This window comes from Suricata suricatta, chromosome 10 (genome assembly GCF_006229205.1).
Source record: "Suricata suricatta isolate VVHF042 chromosome 10, meerkat_22Aug2017_6uvM2_HiC, whole genome shotgun sequence".
Classification (NCBI taxonomy): Eukaryota; Metazoa; Chordata; class Mammalia; order Carnivora; family Herpestidae; genus Suricata; species Suricata suricatta.
Window position 1 is genome coordinate 45,065,427 of NC_043709.1, and position 20,288 is coordinate 45,085,714.

At 42.3% G+C, this 20,288-nt stretch overlaps 1 protein-coding gene across 2 annotated transcripts in view; it reads right to left on the reverse strand.

Moving 5' to 3' along the window:
* The window catches only part of KCNMB4 (potassium calcium-activated channel subfamily M regulatory beta subunit 4), a 64,515-nt gene that overhangs the window by 18,652 nt on the left and 25,575 nt on the right, over nucleotides 1-20,288 (reverse strand). For both annotated transcript variants that reach the window (XM_029954293.1, XM_029954292.1), the window contains exon 2: nucleotides 15,935-16,062. In XM_029954293.1, coding sequence (XP_029810153.1) covers nucleotides 15,935-16,062 — 128 coding nt within the window. The remainder of the gene's footprint in view (nucleotides 1-15,934; nucleotides 16,063-20,288) is intronic.

Below are 20,288 nucleotides of genomic sequence, written 5' to 3' on the forward strand. Positions count from 1 at the left end.
TATTTGGGGCACTGGGTGGCTCAGTCGGTTGAGCGTCCGACTTTGGCTCAGGTCATGATCTCACAGTCTGTGGGTTCAAGCCCCACGTCAGACTCTGTGCTGACAGCTAGCTCATGAGCCTGGAGCCTGTCTTCAGATTCTGTGTCTCCCTCTCTCTCTGACCCTCTCCTGCTCATGCTGTCTCTCTGTCTTTCTCTCAAAAATAAATAAAACATAAAAAAATAAAAAAAAGAAATTCTAGTTTCCCCAAACTTCTGAAAAAGATCTTGTATTCCATTCCACAACATACTCCTAGGAAATCATCATTAATGTCTGATTTGGTTAAGTCCAATTCCTTATAATTAGATCCTCAATCAAAAATTAGCCAGTTACCACAACTTATTTTCTTTCATATACCTTTCCCCTCTGCATGGCTCCATTTTTCTGGCAGCTTCAAAGAGAAGATCTGGAAAATGTATCCTGAGTGGCAGAAAAGTGAATTGGTTTTCTTTATTCATATAAAAGCTCAGAGGAAACAGGGCTACCTCCTATTACAATATCATCATTCTATTAAGTTTCCTAATGGTTAAGAATCCACTTTATTAGAATGTATTATGCACCAAATTGTTGGTTTTTAATTAGAAAATTAGCATACATATCCTTTGTTGCTGCATGTAGGAAGACAAAAATATGTTAGCAATGAATCATTCATCCTAACTCCTAAAATGTATAGTAAAGAGTACATGAATAATAGCTCTATATTCATTTTGTTATAATCTGTTAAGTGGTTATTTCACTTGGTGAAAATACATTGAACATAGACTGAAATACTTCTACACAATGAAAGCAGTCGAATTAATTGCGAAGGTCTTTTCCTAATTGATAAGTTGCTATCTAGAAACAGAAGTTGTATGGAGAAATATGTGTAACACAGTGATGACTTACGGTAGAATAGAATTTTTTAATGTTTTATTTATTTTTGAGAGAGACAGACAGACAGACAGACAGCATGAGCAGGGGAGGGTCAGAGAGAGAGGGAGACACAGAATCCAAAGGCAGGCTCCAGGCTCTGAGCTGTCAGCACAGAGCCCGATGCGGGGCTCAAACTCACAGACTGTGAGATCATGACCTGAGCTGCAATAGAAGTTTTTAGATTTGAGTAATGAAAAAGACACCATCAGTCAATCTCAAAGTTTCTTCTGGGGATGCCAGTATCTCGACTTTACTGTGGTAACATGTAATATTCAAAACTCAATAAAATACCTGTAAATAGCCATCAGATTGTTGGACTAAACATGATAAAGAGTTTGAAAATCACTAAAAATTACAGGCATGGGTATTTCTATGGAGATTTGTTTTCTTTTCCTCTACGATGAGACTAGTATTAATAATGTCCCAGAAAGGGGCCAATCCTTTAGCCAAGGTCCTGAAGCATGGGGCAAAGCTGCTCATAACCCAAGACAGACAGGCACTGTAAGCAGGAAATAACTTCTCACTGTTATGAGCTACACAGATTTTCATGTTGTTACCACACCATAATTTAGCCTGAGCTGACCAAAACACCAAGATAAAGGCCGGGGACCCTACAATTTCATTAAGTAAACGGCCATGATGGTCAAAATTCATCCTCTCTTGATGCTCCTGGGTGGCTCAGGCGATTGAGTGTCTGACTCTGATTCCGGCTCAGGTCATGACCTCATGGTTACTGAGTTAGAGCCCTGTGTCTGCTTCTGCATTGAAAGCACAGAGCCTGCTTGGGCTTCTCTCTCTTCCTCTCTCTCTGCTCCTTCCCTGATGTACTCTCTCCATTTCTCTCAAAATAAAAATAAACAATGGGGCACCAAGCTGGCTTAGTCTTAAGTGTTCAACTTCTGCTCAGGTCATGATCCAACAGTCTGTGGGTTCGAGACCCACGTCGGGCTCTGTGCTGACAACTCAGAGCCTGGAGCCTGCTTCGGATTCTGTGTTTCCCATTTTCTCTGCCTCTCCCCCACTGGTGCTCTCTCTCTCTCTCTCTCTCAAAAACTAAATAAACATTAAAAAATTAAAAAAAAATAAACATTAAAAAAATAGTCCTCTCTTAATCTAAAGCACAAGAGCAGTTGAAAGACACACATTTGAGCGTCTTAAAAGATTTTCTTGGTGCTCACTCTCTTCCAGTAGCGCCTCCAGGACATCTGCAGAGTACCTGCAGTGAGGCAGGCACCAGGCCATGCTCCACGGTGGCTCCCACCGGCCGGCTGGAGGCGAGGCCGCAGAGCTCTGTCTGCTCATGTCTGTAGTCCCATTACCCAGCACAGAGCCAGGCACGCGTGCTAGGAGCTCTGGAAACGTTTGTTGTTTGCTTAGTGTTGGGATGCATTTCAAACTGCAATGGGCATTTGTACAAAGTGCAGAGGTAATACAAGAGGAGTACCTAAGAGGGCCTGGGGAAATAAAAAAGAAATATCTTCTGAGACGACATGAAAGAACAGGAGTTTAGAAGCTAAGTTTCTTGGGAGAAGACACACCTCATACAAAGGCACAAATCCTTTGGCATTTCATATTATGTTGCCACCAATGGTGCACAAAGAATCACGGTAGCAGTTTCACTGATCAGAATTAATCGGGTCCCTTATATTTTCCCATCCCAATGCGGACCCTAACTGGATGCCATGTACAACAACTTGCCACGGACCCTAACTGGAATCCTGGGCTGAGACCGGTGGCAGTACAGCACAGGGTTTAAGAATATGGACTCTGGAAGCAAGTGCATAGGTTTGAATCTTGCTTCTGCCTCTTGGCAGCCACATGCCCTGAGTTGTTTACAAGTCTGGGCTTCATTCCCTCCTGTATAAAGTGAGGATTATGGTGATAATGCCTGTTAGGGGTGTGGTAAGGACTCCAAGAGATTCCATGTATAAAGCACTTAAACAGTTTCTGGAACAGAGTAAACACTATATGAAAGCGTCAGTCATTTCTGAGTAAGGCCCGGGAATGACTACCAGCTAAACAGTCAGCCGTCCATCTGTGATCCAGTCCTTTCCAGCATTTTTTATCAATAACTTGGATAAGGGGGTCGAAGTCATTCTGATTTACAATTAGGACAACATTTTATGATAAAAAAAATAATAAATATGGTATGTGCCAGAATCAAGATTCAAAATAACCATAAAAGGGAGGAACAATCAGAAAAAGCAACAATATGTATTTAAATAGGGATAAATTTTAAACTCTTGCCTTTAAATCCAAAACACCAATCTCACAAGTTTAGAAATGGGAGGGGGGAACCTGTTTTAAGAAGAGCATGTAGAGGTGTGCCTGGGTGGCTCAGTAGGTTGAGCATCTGACTTCAGCTCAGGTCATGATTTCACCATTTGTGAGTTCAAGCCCTGTGTTGGGGTCTGTGCTGACCACTCAGAGCCTGGAGCCTGCTTCAGAGCCTGTGTCTCCCTCTCTCTCTGCCCCTCCCCTGCTTACGCTCTCTCTCTCTCTCTCAAAACTAAATAAACATTAAAAAAAATTAAAAATAAAGAACAGCATGTATAAAACAGATGTGGGAGGAGTAAGTTTGATTAATTATAAGCCCTGCATGAATCAACAGTGTGTTGTGGCTGCCAAAACAAATAATGCTATGTCAGGCCCCGTTAACTGACTTTAGTGTCTAGATTTAACAGTCCTGGCAAAAATGTTCTGGCCTCCCCTGTACTGGCCAGCTTCAAGCACGGTAAGAAGAGTATCACAAACCATGACAATGGTGAAGGCAATGTGGGCCGGAGGACACCTACAGTCTGAGGGTCAGGGTCTCTGTTCGAATCCTTAGCCTGCTCCTCCCTGGCCACATGACCTTAAAGACTGTTTCTTCTGCTGTAAAACTTGAATAATATGCTCTACGCTCCGACTGACACCATAGTCAGTAACTCCCATTTCCCTCCTCCTCCAGTCTCTGACAACCTCTATTTCCTGTCGCCATGAAGGTGCCTATGCTAGATATTTCCTAAATGAGTTGTTGACAACTGAAATCGTTGAGGGGTGCCTGGGTAGCTCAGTTGGTAAAGCATCCGACTCTTGATTTCGGCTTAGGTCATGACCTCATGGTTTGTGAGTTCAAGCCCCGCCCTGAACGCTGACAGTGGAACCTGCTTGGGATTCTGTCCCCCCACCCCCAACTCTCCCCATGCAAAATAAATAAAAATAAAAATGTTTGGACTTAGAATGGGCTTCTTCAGGGAGAGGTGGTGTCCATGGTCACCATGTTCAAGTAGAGAATGGAAAACCCTTTCCAAAAATGCTGTGGCCGGGATTCACTTTGGGTTGGAGTGAAGGACCAGATTGTCTCCCAGGTTTGGACGCCCTCTCTACCCGTGCTAGAGGCTGGCTCTGGTCCCATCTTATCACAGACAAAACTGAGGCACGAGCTTGTCAGTAAGTAGCCCAAGGTCACCCAGCGGGTCACAAAGAGAGCTATGGTTAGAACTGAAGTCTCCTGACGCACGGCCCTGCCCTGCATTCCACCCTCTGACGGCGCTGCGCTCCGTGACCTACTTGTCCTACGGTTTTTGTAGTTTTCCTCCCAGATTCCCCCAGAGCTCTGACGGCTGCATCTATAATCTTAAATGAAGAGTGATTTAATAACATCTCATCCTTAGCTGTATTGCCACATGATAAAAGCTGTTAGAAGATTAATCTGAAAGTGTAAAAACACTTTGAATAACCATTAGAAACAGACTCTTGGGTTTATAAGTTAACGGACAGCCGTTGGGATGTTAGACTTTGAAAAAACACAGCAATGTAATCCACGCATATTCTGTGACATACTTGGAGAAGCCACAGCAATCATTGCTTTTTTTAAAAAAGTACAAATTTTGAGACTAGAGAGTTTTCAATTCTGATGTAATCTCCCTTAACATGTAACCAGACACAAGTGTATATGGAAAAGATTCAACTTGGGGAAGATTCCAGATTCACTGTTTTGTTCTTTAAGACTCAAGATATATCACTGGATTCAATGTCTAAAGAGAAAGCCAATATGTTCTTTTAATATTTTACTATAGAACCAGTCTCTTCTTTAATGATACATTATAAGAAATACTTTTCAGAGTAAACAGAAACCAAAAGTAAAAACCTCTATTAAAAATTGAATTTTTTACCAAATATCAAGGCTAGTATATAGTAATTCATTCAAAACTCAATAAAATTTCCCTATGGAATTTGTTCAAAATATCAGTTCCTATCTTTATGTACACATTTTCCCCCATTTGTATCCCAAGAGGTCTGCCAGCAAAGATGAGGCTTTTTTTTTTTTTTAGTAATTTGTCCTATAAAAAAACCAAAAGAAAATATAGAAGCCAATAAAACAATTAGATTCATCATATAAATACATTAAAAGAAATCTAGTTTTAGGGCCTTACAAGTCAAAAACAAATGCAAAGACATTGTGAAACTCATTTACAATTGACCATACTTTACCATATTGGTTATAAATATAGGCAGAGACATGCACACAAGCATGTAAGTTGTGTCTGTCTCACAGAACAAGAAATGCAGAGGTCGGCAGGGCAGGGAAGGGGCAGCTGCTCGATGATGGTGCTGGAGGGCTGGCTAGTTCTATCTTTTTGCTCCACTCTCCTCAATACATGGATGTCCTTCCTCAATGCTTATCACCTCAAAGCTGCCTAATAGTTTCTGCACTCTGGGCATCAAGCCACATCTCTCCATCTTTCTGCCAGAACAAAGGGAGTGGAAACAGGAGGCAGTGGTACTTACATCAGGAAAGCAGAAGCTTTCCCAGGGCCCCCAGCTGATGTCGCCTCCAATAGTCACTCAGGACAGAAAGCTAGAGTCATCCAATTCCATCCTCTTAACCTGCAGCCCTACTATGCCTCATGTGCACCTGTAAGATGGTGGATTCCACTTCCTTAAAGTCTTGTGTCTTTTCCCTCCCTTCCTTCCTCCATTAATTCTGCTTTTGCCCAAGCTCTTTTCATCCCTTGTCTAAGCTGGTGCAAAACTATCGTCCACATAGCCACCAGATTGGTCTTTCTAAAACACAAATGTGATTGTCACTCTTCCAACACTCATCAAATCTAAAACCCTTAGCATGACATAAGATCACAGTATTATATGATTCAACCTCTTCAGGTTCATCTACACTTTCCCCCTCAGTGCACTTTCCAAGCACATGAAGCTCCTTACATTTCTTCCAGCTGCCCGTGATACTATGAATCTTAATGCTTTTGAATATGCCATCATTTTCCCTGAAATTGCTTTCCCTGGCCTTCATTTATCTGGAAAAGTTTGACTCATTCTTTAAAATTCAACCCAAACTTCTCATAAGATATATATATAGATAGATATTGATATCTTGCTATCATTATAGAACTTACTGCACTGCATTCTAATGATTTACATAAATGTCTTTCCTACCAGTCAATGAGTTCTTTGAACATACTGACATAGTCTGATTATTTTATCTTTGACCACCTCTGCTTGGTACATAGCAGGTAATTAATAAATGCCTGTTGAATAAATGAAAGAGTAAATGACTGAAATGGTAGTAATTTTACGGATGAAATCTAGGACCCTGAAAAGGGTGAAACCATGTCAGAAGAGTGATGAGCTATTTTGTAGCAAGGAGATCTTTGTTTTGTAACCTTTGTAACCTGACAGCATTTGACTTTAGCTGCCGGAGTATCCCTTGCTCTCTGCTTCCCCCTGGTCTCCCTGCTCCCCATGGCAATCTGCCTGGCACTCACATATGTGCAGCCTGAAGTCCCTAACACCCTATCTCGCAACCCTTGAAAGTGGGTAATGGAAGTGGATGGATAAATGCCATATCCCCATCCCACATTCGGGCAATTTCTCTCTTCTGTGCCACATTCTATATGTCTTGTAGTAGGATTAAGGACATTGTTTCTTTCTAGGGGAGAGAAAGTAAATATTCACATAAGTGAACTTTCCAAATAATTGAAGTTTAACCTTCTAAGTTGAATAAAAACTAATAAAAATGCTAAAATATTATGGGTAAAAATCTTTCCAAAAATGCATTACACATTTCCTTACCTTTTAAGGAGAGTACATTGAACCAAATTTAACCTTTTTTGATGACTCAGTGTCATCATTATGAAACTCAATTATTGTTGAGGTAGGAATACTGTCTCCTCCCCCATTAAATGGCTCCAGACTATTAACCATTTAGCTCTTTGCTAATTTTCATTCTCTTTCACCATTTGTATTTTATCTAGTATCTTAAACTGTTATGATTGTACAAGCCCTCTGAATCAGAGAATTACAAAACCATAAAATTCAAGAGCTTGAGGGAATCTTAGAGATCATTTAATCTATCAGTCTATCACACTTTGTAGATAAGAACACTTAAGCCCTAAGTAAGTGAGCAGTCTTATTATAATTGGTTGCTTTTAATCTTCTATTTTAATGGCTTTCAAACTGTGTTCTAAAGAGCACTTTCTTCAATTTCAGGTCAGGCCATAATGTCTATTTTCCTCTAAAATGCTAAGGGCAAACTTAATTTAAAAATATATACTATAGGACAAACATACTTTGAATGATCTTAAAAATTAGAATATATCTGTCCAGTACCAGAAGTACAAGATATTTATTTTATTTAATGATAGAATCTCTTCTTTTGAGTTATCTTGTGTGTGTGTGTTCTATTTTGCTTTACTCAATAATAAAATCCGATTGCTTACTCATTCCACACTTCACAGTTGAACACAGTGAATAACCAGGCTATTCACTGAATAGTTGCTTCTCCCCTAGTAGTTAGAAATTTGCAGGACAAGGAAAAAGAAACACATACATTTACTAAGCACTCACTGTTGTGCAGATATGACCTTGACCCCCCCAAAATCCTTAAGATGGATAATGTTATCCTCACTTTACAGATGAGGAAACCAAAATCAAAAAGTTGTACAATTTACCCAAGGTCACACAGTTAATAACTGGTAGAGGAGAAATGTCAACCCAGATGTCTGATGCCACCTCATTGCTGCCCCTAAGGGATTAGGAATCTATAGAGGGAGAAAGGTGCATATTCAGCTAAGTCTGTAACAGTGTGATAAAAGCCACCATAGTGGTGTGGACACTCAGAAGAGGAAGTAATTAATCAGACTCAAAAAGGTAAGAGAAGGTTACACAGTGACATGTGAGGAAAATCTTATTTATAGCAGCAAAAATAATAATAGCATATGCTTTTATAGGAAATACTGTAAGTTAAGCCCATGACCTCTCATTAATAACCTCACAGTAACTTTATTATTTCCTCCTTCTACAAAGGGAATTGAGGCGCAGATAGGTTAAAGTAACACAGTCAAGACCACACATGCTAGGCAGTGGCTAGCTCCAGGGTTCCTTCTGCATAGCTGTGCTCTGCTAATTCCTAGAGGTGGAAAAAATGGTTGAGGTGTCCCCAGGTGAGGGAAGAGGGACGGGTCTGGGGCATAGGCATCAGTGTGCATGGGAAACACAAAGTTCTCTGAGGCAAATGGAGCCGCTGAATAGAAGTGGAAACATTTAAATCGGATCACGTCACCACTCCCCTCCAAACCCATCACTGGCTGCTCCTTGCATCTAAGAGAAACTGTCTACTTTCTCTCGGGTGTCAATACTGACCATGCTCCCTCTCACTCACAGCCTCCCTGCCACGATAGTTTTCACTTCCTAAAACTCACCAACCTGTTTCTTGCCTCAGAACCTTCACGAAGGGTGGTGTCTTGTCCTGATATATTGTTCCCCTCATTTTTACCTAGCTAACTCTTGAACATCCACCGGTCTTCACCTAGTGATACTTTACTCATACAGGCCTTGGAAACGCCCCACCTTCTGAAAACATCTCACGGTAGCGCCTTCACTTTTCCTTTGGCGCATCTACCCTACTTGGTCATTTTCTGTCTGATGGTGTGGCCACAGACTCGGAGCTCCATGAAGGCATGGCTCATGGCTGGCTTTTCTTCCCCTTGCTGTTCTGATTCTGTTTCCTCATGACTGCCACGCAATTAAATAGCAGAGGTTGGAGCTGTAATGGGAAGGGCACAGTCTTTAGCCTATGGACACTAAGAAGGCAGAAAAACGTGATCGAGAATTATGACAAGATCAAATAGAGGTTTAAATAAAGCGAAACAAAACTTCCTGAGGTGTGGGTGGCGATGTGAAAGGGCAGCTGAGGATCACTTCAACATTCTAGATGAGAAATAGTGGGGGCCCGACCCAAGAGAATGAATTCAAGACTTTGCAGGTGGTGTGGCTGGACTGGTTTGATGAGTGTGTGTGTGTGTGTGTGTGTGTGTGTGTGTGTGTGTGTGCGCGTGTGTGTGCGCGCGCGCGCCTACTCTGTGCACTCTGTGAATACTATCCACTTAGGAGGACAAAATAAAATAGTAAAAAGTAAACCATCAAGAAAAAAAAAAAAACCACTCTGCTCCCCATAAAGGGAGAAGTTCAAAAAACAAAGACTGATCACTCGTTCTGGTCCTTTGATCTCAAGGAAATTGAGGAATGAGTAACCGTTTTCCAAGGACATGCTCTCTTCAAGGTGAAGCCAGTCAAGCAAAGGTGAAGTAGGAGAACTCTATGACAAGCCTGGAAGTGCAGAGAAGTTTCCAGTCAATGAAATGAGGATTTCAAAGCATACTCAGTAACAGGGTGTGAGTTGGGTTTCCCTGAGAAAGGATAAGCCAGGGAAAGGCTAAGAGGGAAAAAAAGAAAAAGGTATAAGCAGGGTAAATGTGACCTTATCTATGTGAAAATAGTGTAAAAAGAAAATCCACACATTGGAAGGTGATCATGAGCCCCAAGACAGAGGGAAGCACTAAGCAGAAAGGCTAGATGGGAGGATCACAAATGGAAGCAGCCAGCGCCGGCCACCCAGCTGTCTCTGGCTTCCTTCCTGGGAGTAGGAAGAGGGGTGAGCACCGGGCCTGGCCCCCCATTACACGCAGGGCTGCAGGTCGCTGCAGAGTCTACTCCTGAGCGTAACTCTCCTAAATAAGGCTTAAACAGTCAAAGCTGAGATTCCAATCATCTTTGTCTTAGATTTTTAAAATACTGTACCATCCTTTTCTTGAAAATGGAAACTTCTTGGTAACCATTCTCCCTAATTTCCTGCATTTTAGCGGAATCTAAAGGTTACTTTAAATATAAAGTTCATCTTACCGAGAGCATCTGGGAGTCGCTACAGTAAGTCTATTTTTATTTCATGCTGAGCAGTAGTAAAAAGTGTACTGCGAGTACACGGCACCAGGGAGCTGCCATTTTCACACCTCCAACCGGCGCCCGTTTCCTCTTGCATATGTCATGGTACAAGAGCCAAACTCCAAACTTCTGATTTCCCAGAGTCGTTTAAAAGCATGTCTCGAGTGCTTCTGGGTTGTGATAGACTGCCCCCACTTCTATCGACACCCCGACAGCTTGGGAACGGGACAGGGAGGCGAGGAAAGGGAATGGGTATCGTTCCGGAGGAGGTACAAAGGGCTAGCATTTCCTGTTGCTCAAGTTAACAGCTCAGAATGTCGGGCCGGGTCTCTCGGATGGTTCTCAGCATTCTGGAGGATAGTCCTTCCTGGTGGGGCGTGAGGATATTCAGAATTCATGCCCACAGGACGCAACTGTGTTTGGGGGAGGCAGCCTTTAGAGATGCCTGAGAAGGGGGGACTGGCTCAGTCGGTTAAGCACTCAATTCTTGGTTTCGCTCAGGTCATGATCTCACAGTTCGGTAGTTCGAGCCCCATGGCAGGCTCCATGCTGATGGTCGAGCCTGCTTGGGATTATCTGTCTCTCTCTCTCTCTCTCTCTCCCCCTCCCCTGCTCTCTCTCTCTCTATCTCAAAATAAACAAATAAACTTAAAATTTTAGAGCTGCCTGAGAGGGGAGTGAGAGGAACTTTGTTAAAACAACCACCAGCTTCTCAATACAGCCCGTGGGAGGCGCGCCCCTGCCGGCTTTCAACTGCAAGTGCAGGTTGCCAGCATCTGAGACCAGTTCCTCGTCCAGGGCATGAAGCTTAAAGGATCACTTGATTCATTCAGTAGTGGGTTCAGAATCAAACCGTCTTGACTGCTGGTGCCTATTCTCTGGTACGGGGCCACAACCTCACAGAAAAAATACCACTACTCCCTTAATCTTTCTTGTTTCATCCTGCCTCATTTTCTTCAGGGGTGTGTTCTGCTTTTGCCTCATTACTGTGTTCAACAAGAGAGCTTCTCTCTTCCTCAGCAGTTTTAGTTTGTAGCAGTCCCGTTTCTCTGAATCCATTCCTGCTTCCCTAGAATTACCTCCTCCCCAAAGCTCTTTTTCCAGACATGGCAAACTTCTGGAAAGAGGACTCCGCATTTATTAATGCCTTCACATTCTCCTCTAAGGCTAATATAAAATGATTTCTAAGCCTGTGTTCTAATACGGAAACTAAACTGTTTTCACAAAGATGGCCAACAGACTTTAAAAAAAAATTGTTTAGTGTTTATTTATTTTTGAGACAGAGAGAGAGAGAGAAAAAGAGACAGAGTGTGAGCATGGGAGGGGCAGAGAGAGGGAGACATAGAATCTGAAGCACGCTCTAGGCTCTGAGGTGTCAGCACAGAGCTTGACACAGGGCTCGAACCCACACACCATGTTAGACCTGAGCCAAGGTTGGACGCTTAACTGACTGAGCCAACTAGGTGCCCCCCAACAGACTTCTGATTACCAAAACCAATGACTTCTCAGTAGTCCTCTTTTTGGGAAATGTTTATTTTTGAGAGAGGGAGAGAGAGAGGGAGTGCGTGCACGCGCAAAAGCAGGGGAAGGGCAGATAGAGAAAGGGAGGCAAGAATCTGATGCAGGCTCCAAGCTGTCATCACAGAGCTGGACATGGGTCCTGAACTCATAAACTGTGAGATCATGACCTGAGCCAATGTCAAGTGCTTAACCAACTGAGCCACCCAGGCCCCCCACTCACTAGTCTTTTTTGATTACCTCTTCCAAGACAGTAGCTCTTTTGACTGTCGTCTCACCATCTGGCCATTTCCTCTACCCTTCTTCTCCCTATAGCTTCAGTGTGGAATATCCCAAGACCGTCAACCTTCTTCCTCTCTTTGTGCCCCTATTATGTGCGCATACTCTTGGCTTCCATTAACAGCTTCTGTGCCAGTGACTCCCAGACGTGTCTAACACTGGCTCTGACCTGCTCCTGAACTACAAGTCTGCATTCCTAACTTTTTCAAGCACCTTCTGGATATATGAGTCCCTCATATTTAGCACAAAGCTGGACTGTCCTTCTTATACCCAGGCAAATGTGACATCTTCCTGTTCCTCAACACTTAGATTAAGTTCTATTGGTTGTAACTCTCAACATATTCCTAATGTATCCCTCTGTGAGCTGTCTCGTCCACTGCCCTTTTCTGGGGCCTCCAGAAACTTCATGAGGACCAACAGAAAGGTGATAGGAGGAGCTTTGGAAATCAGACGAACTGGATTCCATTTTTTTTTTTTTCAGTTAATAGCTGTGTACATCCAACAAGTTATTTAACTTCTTTAAGACCTAGTTCCCTCATCATGGGTCGCCTGGGTGGCTCAGTCAGTTAAGCGTCTGACTTCAGCTTAGGTCATGATCTCATAGTTCGTTGGTTCGAGCCCCACATCGGGCTCTTGTGCTGATAGCTAGCTCAGAGCCTGGAGCCTGTCTTCGGATTCTGTGTCTCCCTCTCTCTTTGACTCTCCCCTGTTCATGCTGTCTCTCTCTCTCTCTCAAAAATAAATAAAAACATAAAAAAAAAGACTTAGTTCCCTCGTTGTTAAATGGAGCTAGTAATTAGAACTATTACAAGAAATTTGGTGAGCTAAATGCAATGCTATTCACAATAGCACAGTAGCCACTCAGGAAGGTTATTTTTTTCACTCAGTATTCTGCTTACTTTCCCCAACCCCTTGCTTGGCTCTGAGCTACAGCACTCTGCCTTTAACTCTCTTCGTTCTCCTCCAATACACTTTCAACACTCAAACCAGTTACTTCCTTTTTTTTTTTTTTTTGCTTTTAAACTGGTTACTTTCTAAATCAGGGATCTACTCAGGTCAGTCTCTGATTTAAAAAAAGAAAAAAACTTCTCATAAATTGTCATTGCCCATATAACAGACGATCTCCTTAGTATGGCACTTATGACCCTTTAGAAATCTAACATTAAGCTATCTTTCCACCTTACAAATTCACCACTCCTTATTTTTTTGAAGTCTTTATTTATTTATTTTGAGAGAGGGTGAGCAGGGGAGGAGCAGAGAGAGAGGAAGAGAGAGGATCCCAAGCACTCTCAGTACAGAGCCCGACACTGGACTTGAACCCGGTTCGTTAGAACCGCTCATCACTCCTTATTATATAACCTACATACCTAATGTATCTATATTGTTAAGCCTTGGTTTCTTTATTGTAGCCAACCCATCTTTAAGGACTCCCCCTCTTTCATTTCTAGCTGACAAAGTCATATTTCTGTTTGCATAAGCACCTGTTTCTCCCCAAAAATTCCTTATTAATCTGGCACATTGCATTCATTTATTCATTAATTCACCAAACTTTTATTAACTGAGAGCCAAGCATTGCGCTAAGTCCCAGGGATATAAAGCCAAAGGGGACGTGCTACACCGTTAACCAGTGTACAGTCTCGTGGCGAAGATGGATTACAGATGATTCCAGTAGAGTGATAGGTTAAAGGATAATGTAGTAGCTCTCAATCCAGTGGTATATTAGGATCCCTAAAGTCAATTTTTTAAAATGCTAATGCCTAGGTTCAACCACCAGAGATTCTAATTTAATTGGATTGCAGTGCTTTTTTTTAAAAAAGCTCCCCCGACACAGTTATGTGAAATGAGGGTTGCAAATCCCAGGAGCAGAGCTGTGTAAACAGAACATGGAACCACTCAGCTGGCACTTTTGGCTGTTCCACAATGTCTCGTTCCTTCTTCTTCATTCCTGTCTGCTCAGGTGTGCACCCTTTCTCCATCCAGCTAAGGAGATACTGCCCCGTGTCCAACTCAGTGGTACATTCTGATTGTTCTTTCTTGTGACTGCTTTATGTGTAGGCAAAAGAACTCAATCTAAACCTGGACATGTAAGGGGAGGTCAGCTATGGGAAGCTAAAAAAAGGTTTCCTAATTCCAAGAAAAACATACCAAAAGAGATAGTTTTCTTTTGGCCTTTGGACACTGTTAGGCCTGCATATCGTAAACATGAATGGATCTGAGGCAGAACTGAGATCCAGAGAGGACTTGGGTTCTTGGTGCCACTGTTAGGTGACTGCATCAAACAACCCTAATGTTGATTTACTTGTGCATTTCTTAATGTATGCAATATAAATTTCCCAGTTGTTTATAATGCTTTTAGTCAGTTTTCTGTTTGCATGGAATAGATGGCATCCTAAGTAATATACAACTAAACCAAACTTGGTTTGGAAAACAGCCCAGAAAAGGGGTCTCCATCAAGGCACTCGAGAAGCAGGAGAAGCAAATAAAGAGGCATGGATATAAACATATAAGATTTTCTTGGAACTGCACATAGTTCAGAGTGGCATAAAGATGAGTCTGGAAAGATGGTAGTCTAGGGCAAGAACTTGAGGAGCCCATGCTATGGTGGATTAAAAATGGCCCCAAAATCTTTGCAGGTTCTTTCAGGAAGTAGAGTCACTTTTCACACCACATGAATCTGGGTGGCTTCATACTTGCTTTGACCAATAGAATGTGTCATAAGTGATGTACAGTGAGTTCCAGAGCCAAGGCCTGGCTCTCTTGAAATGCTGCCCCGAGGCGACCATATTATAAGGAAGGCGATCTACCCTACTGAAGGATGAGAAGCCGGTGGAGGAGAACGGAGGCACCTCAGCCACACTGGTACCAAGTGCTGGGCATGCGAGGCCATCTTGGCCCATGCACCTATGCTAGTCATCATCTGACTGCATGCGAGCCTCCTAGCCAACCCACAGAATTGTAGGGAACAATAAATCATTGTTGTAGTAAGCCACTAGATTTTGGGTGGTTTGTTATGCAACCATAGGTTCTTGGTGCATAGGTCATGCCAAGATGTTCGGACTTTATTTTGAAACCCATGAGGAGTGACCGGATTAAATTCATGTTTTAGAAAGATTGCCTTGGCAGCAGCATGAGGAATGGGGCTTGGAGTGGGGGGAAGTGGGAGGTGGAAGGACTGGTTAGAAGACTTTCATGTTTCTAGAGCTGAAAAACCACGTGGATGTGAAGACAGTGGCAGAGGAGAGTCATTATGGAGGAAAAATCAGCATGAAGCAAGTACAAGTTATAGTGTGTAAAGGAGAAATGCAAATTAGGAATTACTCACTGTTCTCAGGACTAAGTAAACAGGTGGATAGTAGTGCTCTTCACTAAGAGGGACTCTGAGAGGAAAAGAAAGCTTAATGTAACCGTGGAGCATCTAAGTGGAGGGTACGGTGAGGAGTTGTGAACATTCAGTGTTTAATGAATAAACTAGTATGATTAATCTGGGTGGGTGCCAGAGTGTTCTAGGCCAGTGATCTGTGGTTATACGGCATGACCTAAGTTCTAAGTCAAGTAAGTTTTCATGGTGTGAACTCATTTTCATGATATTTCATCAGAATAGAAAGGAAAGGAAAGGTAAGATTCGATGCAACCCCAAATGCTCACAAATCCACATGTGGTTCAGTTTCTGCGCATGAATCTGTAATTCTCAAGAAGCACCACGAGGATCCAGCGGTCCATCTGAAAGTACGTTCCCCGCGTATCCAGAGGGTAGCGCCATGACACAAGTTCTCTCTTTTCGTCCTGCGGATTCTTCACTTCCCTCCCCACCTGTAGAGTAAGAAGTGGCTTCCCCAACTCCATGCTAGAAAGAGTTGAGACTATCTCTGGGTCAGATATTTTGTCAGGTGAGCACGATCTAGGATTTATTTTGTAATAACCCACAAAGGCTACAAACCATTTTAACACGCACACGTCGGCACTGGCTCACCTTTGAAATTGATTAAAATAGCAAGTGAACGGCTGGGAGCCGACCTCGTCCTTCCAGTACTGTTGCCAGGTCGTGACGCTTTCCAAGTTCTTCTGGTCTTCTCTCTTACAGGGAGGGATATAGGAGCACTAGCAAGACAGAACACAGGATACGAAACCATTATTCTACAGAATATTGGAGTGTAGCCCTTTTTTTAATAGAGACGTGGTATTGTGCACACGGTAAATCTAATTCTGATCTACCTAATTTTAATACAACGAAAGTGAATTTGTTAAACTATATTTCAAATGTTCAATTCGGAACAATTACAGAAAATATTCCAATAACAAAAACAAAATAACAAATCTTCAGTCATTACAGTATAAGGATAGATTATAAACAATTAGATATACTGTAACAGCAAATTAAAAGCATAATAGACTCTCTTTTTTTCTGCAGGTCTGCCAAGCAAAAAAAAAATAATAATAATTTTTTATCCCAAGTTGCTATCTATGGACCTTGATATTTTCCTCTTCCACTTTTAACTCCCAAGTCAAGCACATGGGCTCTCCTTAGATACTGCTCTCAACTGCTGAAACTCAAGTTTTCTTTTCTTACATTCTCTTGGACAATAAAATCAGCAGAAAAGTTCCTTGCAAGTACATAATCAATGCATTTTGCTAACCAATGCCTTTTCCTAGCTCTGCCTCTAACAAAGTACTTCTCTCTGAAGGGACCCAATTACTCTAAGCAATACAGAATCAGCAAACTTGGAAAATTATTCTTAACTCTAGATGTTAAAATTAACCATTAGCATTCTAATCCATTTTCTCTGATTCAGTTTCTAAGATTAAAAAAAATTTTTTCCATTTTGTTGTTGTTTTTTTTTTTAGAGAGGGAGAGAGACAGCATGAGCAGGGGAGGGTCAGAGAGAGAGGGAGACACAGAATCTGAAGACAGGCTCCAGGCTCTAAGTTAGCTGTCAGCACAGAGCCTGATGTAGGGCTTGAACCCATTAACCGTGAGATCATGACCTGAGCCAAAGTCAGACGCTTACCCAACTGAACCACCTAGGCACCCCAAGATTTTTTTTAAAGTAATCTCCACATCCAGCAAGGGGCTCAAACTCACGACCCTCAAATCAAGAGTTGGACTCTCTATTGACTGAGCCAGCTAGATGCCCCTCCGATTCAGATTTGTATAATGATGGTGATCACAGTACCAATTTACCCTCATTGAGTGTTTACAATATGCCAGACCCTGTAATAAATGCTTAACGGGCTTTAACCATGTGCTTCTTACAACAACCCTAAAATGATCTCTATTTGACAGATGAGGAAACTGATTTCTGTCAGCTCTACAACTAGATACTGATTTTTCATCACATTCAGCTCCCAGATGTTCTATCAAAGTTTCAGATGTTGCGAAGCAGAAAAACAAAACCAAACAGACCATTGACTTTATAGCAGAATACGATTCACATTATTTTAGAGCATATAAATATATCGACATATATCGACACCTTCCCACTATTTTCTGGTTAAGATACGAACTTTTCAGTATCCTCTTCCTGATCTGCCCTCCCTGCCTGCGGGACGCAGCCCCTTAGAAGCCCAAAGTTCCCAGATCGGCCACATGCTCTTCTCTCTTCTTTTAATGCCCTTTTTTTTTTTAGTCCCCGTCTTTCAAGATGCAGCTCTGGGGCATGTGTTTGGGGGAACCTTCTCTTCCTTACTTGTCAGTTAAATCCCCCTCATCTGTCCTGCCACAGGCATCATATCCTGTGTAGCCAGAGCTGGAATCACAGGATCACATTGGTTTGTTTTATGTCAGCTTCCTCAATTTGCTGGCAAGTTGGAACAGGGCTCCCTCCCCACACCTCCCCTCCCCCCTGAGGCATCTTCACACTTAGGGTCATGCCTGGTAATAGTGAAATATCAAAAATGTTGGTAGAATTAATAATAACACTTCTTTTCTTTTCATTTTATTGTTTATTTTTGAGAGAGAGACAGAGTGTAGGCAGAGGAGGGGTAGAGAGAGAGGGAGACACACAATCCAAAACAGGCTCCAGGCTCTGAGCTTGACGCGGGCCTCAAACTCACGGACCACAAGATCATGACCTGAGCTGAATTCAGATGCTTAACCGGCTGAGCCACCCAGGCACCCCAATAATAACACACTTGTATAAGGTTTTTATTCAAGATGATGAAGCCATTTTCACAGTAGTTAATTTTTTTAAATTAATACAGAAATATTTTTAAATTTAGTAAATTTGGTCACTTTCTGTTATATGTAACAAATACAACGTGTCATGCAAATCTTGTTTTAGCGATTGGATCACTGGATATTTACCTTCTCCACAGGTAGTATAATGTTCTATTAATAACTGTGTAACATATAAAGCTAAAGATTTCTGTGAAATCCTGAATTCTGAGTTCTTCCAAAGCAGCTGTTAGGCTTGGAAGCCACAGAGGCCAGTAGATAAGGCTCCAGTCCTGCTATCTTTTGGTTTTTGGACCTGGAGTAAATTACTTTGGTTTCCTGGACTTCATGTTTTCTCATCTGTAGAATCTGCAAAATAATTTCTAGCTCTACATTTCTATGATTCTTTTCTTGGAGGTGCACCAAGACAGGACCCAGCAGAAGACAGGACCGCACACACTGTTGCAGTACTTTTCCCAGGAGAGATCCTCAGCCTCTGGGAAAGTGGGAAGCCTGACTGAGCTGAGCACTCAGCCAGCAAAATGCACAAGTGTGGCAGGTCCTTTCTTGGAGACCCTGTACTTTGCATTAGCTTAGTGTTCATAAGCAGCCTCTGATTTTTTAATTATTTCCTATAATGGGCTGGACATTTCCTTTCCTTCTATTAAAACTTTTTTCGGGGCGCCTGGGTGGCTCAGTTGGTTAAGCCTCCGACTTTGGCTCGGGTCATGATCTCACGTTCGTGGGTTTGAGCCCCATGTCAGGCTCTGTGCTGATAAGCTCGGGGCCTGGAGCCTGCTTCTGATTCTGTGTCTCCCTCTCTCTGCCCCCCCCCCCATGCTCTGTCTCTCTCTGTATCAAAAATTAATAAAACATTAAAAAAATAAAAAAAACCCTTTTTTCTACAGCATGGTCAACAAGTGTATAAAGTGAGCTCTTTGAAGGAAAGATGTGTGAAACAAACTCCACTGGACTGTGTTTCGCAAGGACCGTACTCAACGCAAGGGGGTCATCAAACATTTTAGGCGGTAACAACCAGCACCCAAATGTAATGAAGCCAGATTTTTACATTTTGCAAATTATCTCAGTTTGAAGTCTTTGCTATTTAATTTTTTCCTGGGGGAGGTGATGGTGGAAATGGGATGGTTTAAAAGAAATATCTCCACCAAATGGCAACTCTATGATTTGATCAGAAGTCAAATCCACATGTTTCTGCAAAGGTCAGACAAAAACTTTCCGTGAGTGAGTAGAGTATATATTAGGTATGTTGTGGTTTCATGTGGGAAAAAAGAAATATTCCTTGCCTTTAGGAAACTTTTATTTTTTAAGTTTATTTATTTTTGAGAGAGAGAGAGAGAGAGAGAAGGTGTGGGTGAGCACAGGAAGGGCAGCAAGTTCCAGGCAGGCTCCATGCTGTCAGTGAGGGGGTCCATCTCGGGGCTCAATCCCACAAACTGTGAGATCATGCCCTGAGTTGAAATCAAGAATCAGACGCTTAACTGACTGAGCCACCCAGGCGCTCTGCCGTTAGGATACTTTGAGGTAGTGTGGATGGATTTTTAGAAGCAAAGTCTTGGGGCGCCTGGGTGGCTCAGTTGATTAAGCCTCTGACTTTGGCTCAGGTCAGATCTCATGTTCGTGGGTTCAAGCCCTGCATCAGGCTCTATGCTGACACTCAGAGCCTGGAGCCTGCTTCTGGTTGTGTCTCCTTCTCTCTCTGCCCCTCCCCCTCTCATGCTCTCTCTCTGTATCAAAAATATATAAAACATTAAAGAAAAAAAAAGAAGCAAAGTCTTTTTTTCCCCCTACATTGGAAAAAATGCCTGCAATCAAAATTCAAGTATTTTTTTCATGGATCACATTATTTCCAAGAGTATCATAGATTAAATAATGAGCTTAGGGGTGCCTAAGTGACACAGTTGGTAAAGCTTTGATTCTTGGTTTCAGCTCAGGTCGTGATCTCATGGTTCATGAGTTCAACCCCCATGCAGGTCTCTGGGCTGAGAGCACGGAGACAGCTTAGGATTCTTTCCTCTCTCTGCTCCTTTACTGCATGTGCTCTCTCTCTCAAAATAAACATTAAAAAAACTATTAATTTCTGTCCTTGACGGAATGTATTAAATAAGCAAACACCACCAACAACCAAAACAAGTACTACAATGTAAAAATATTT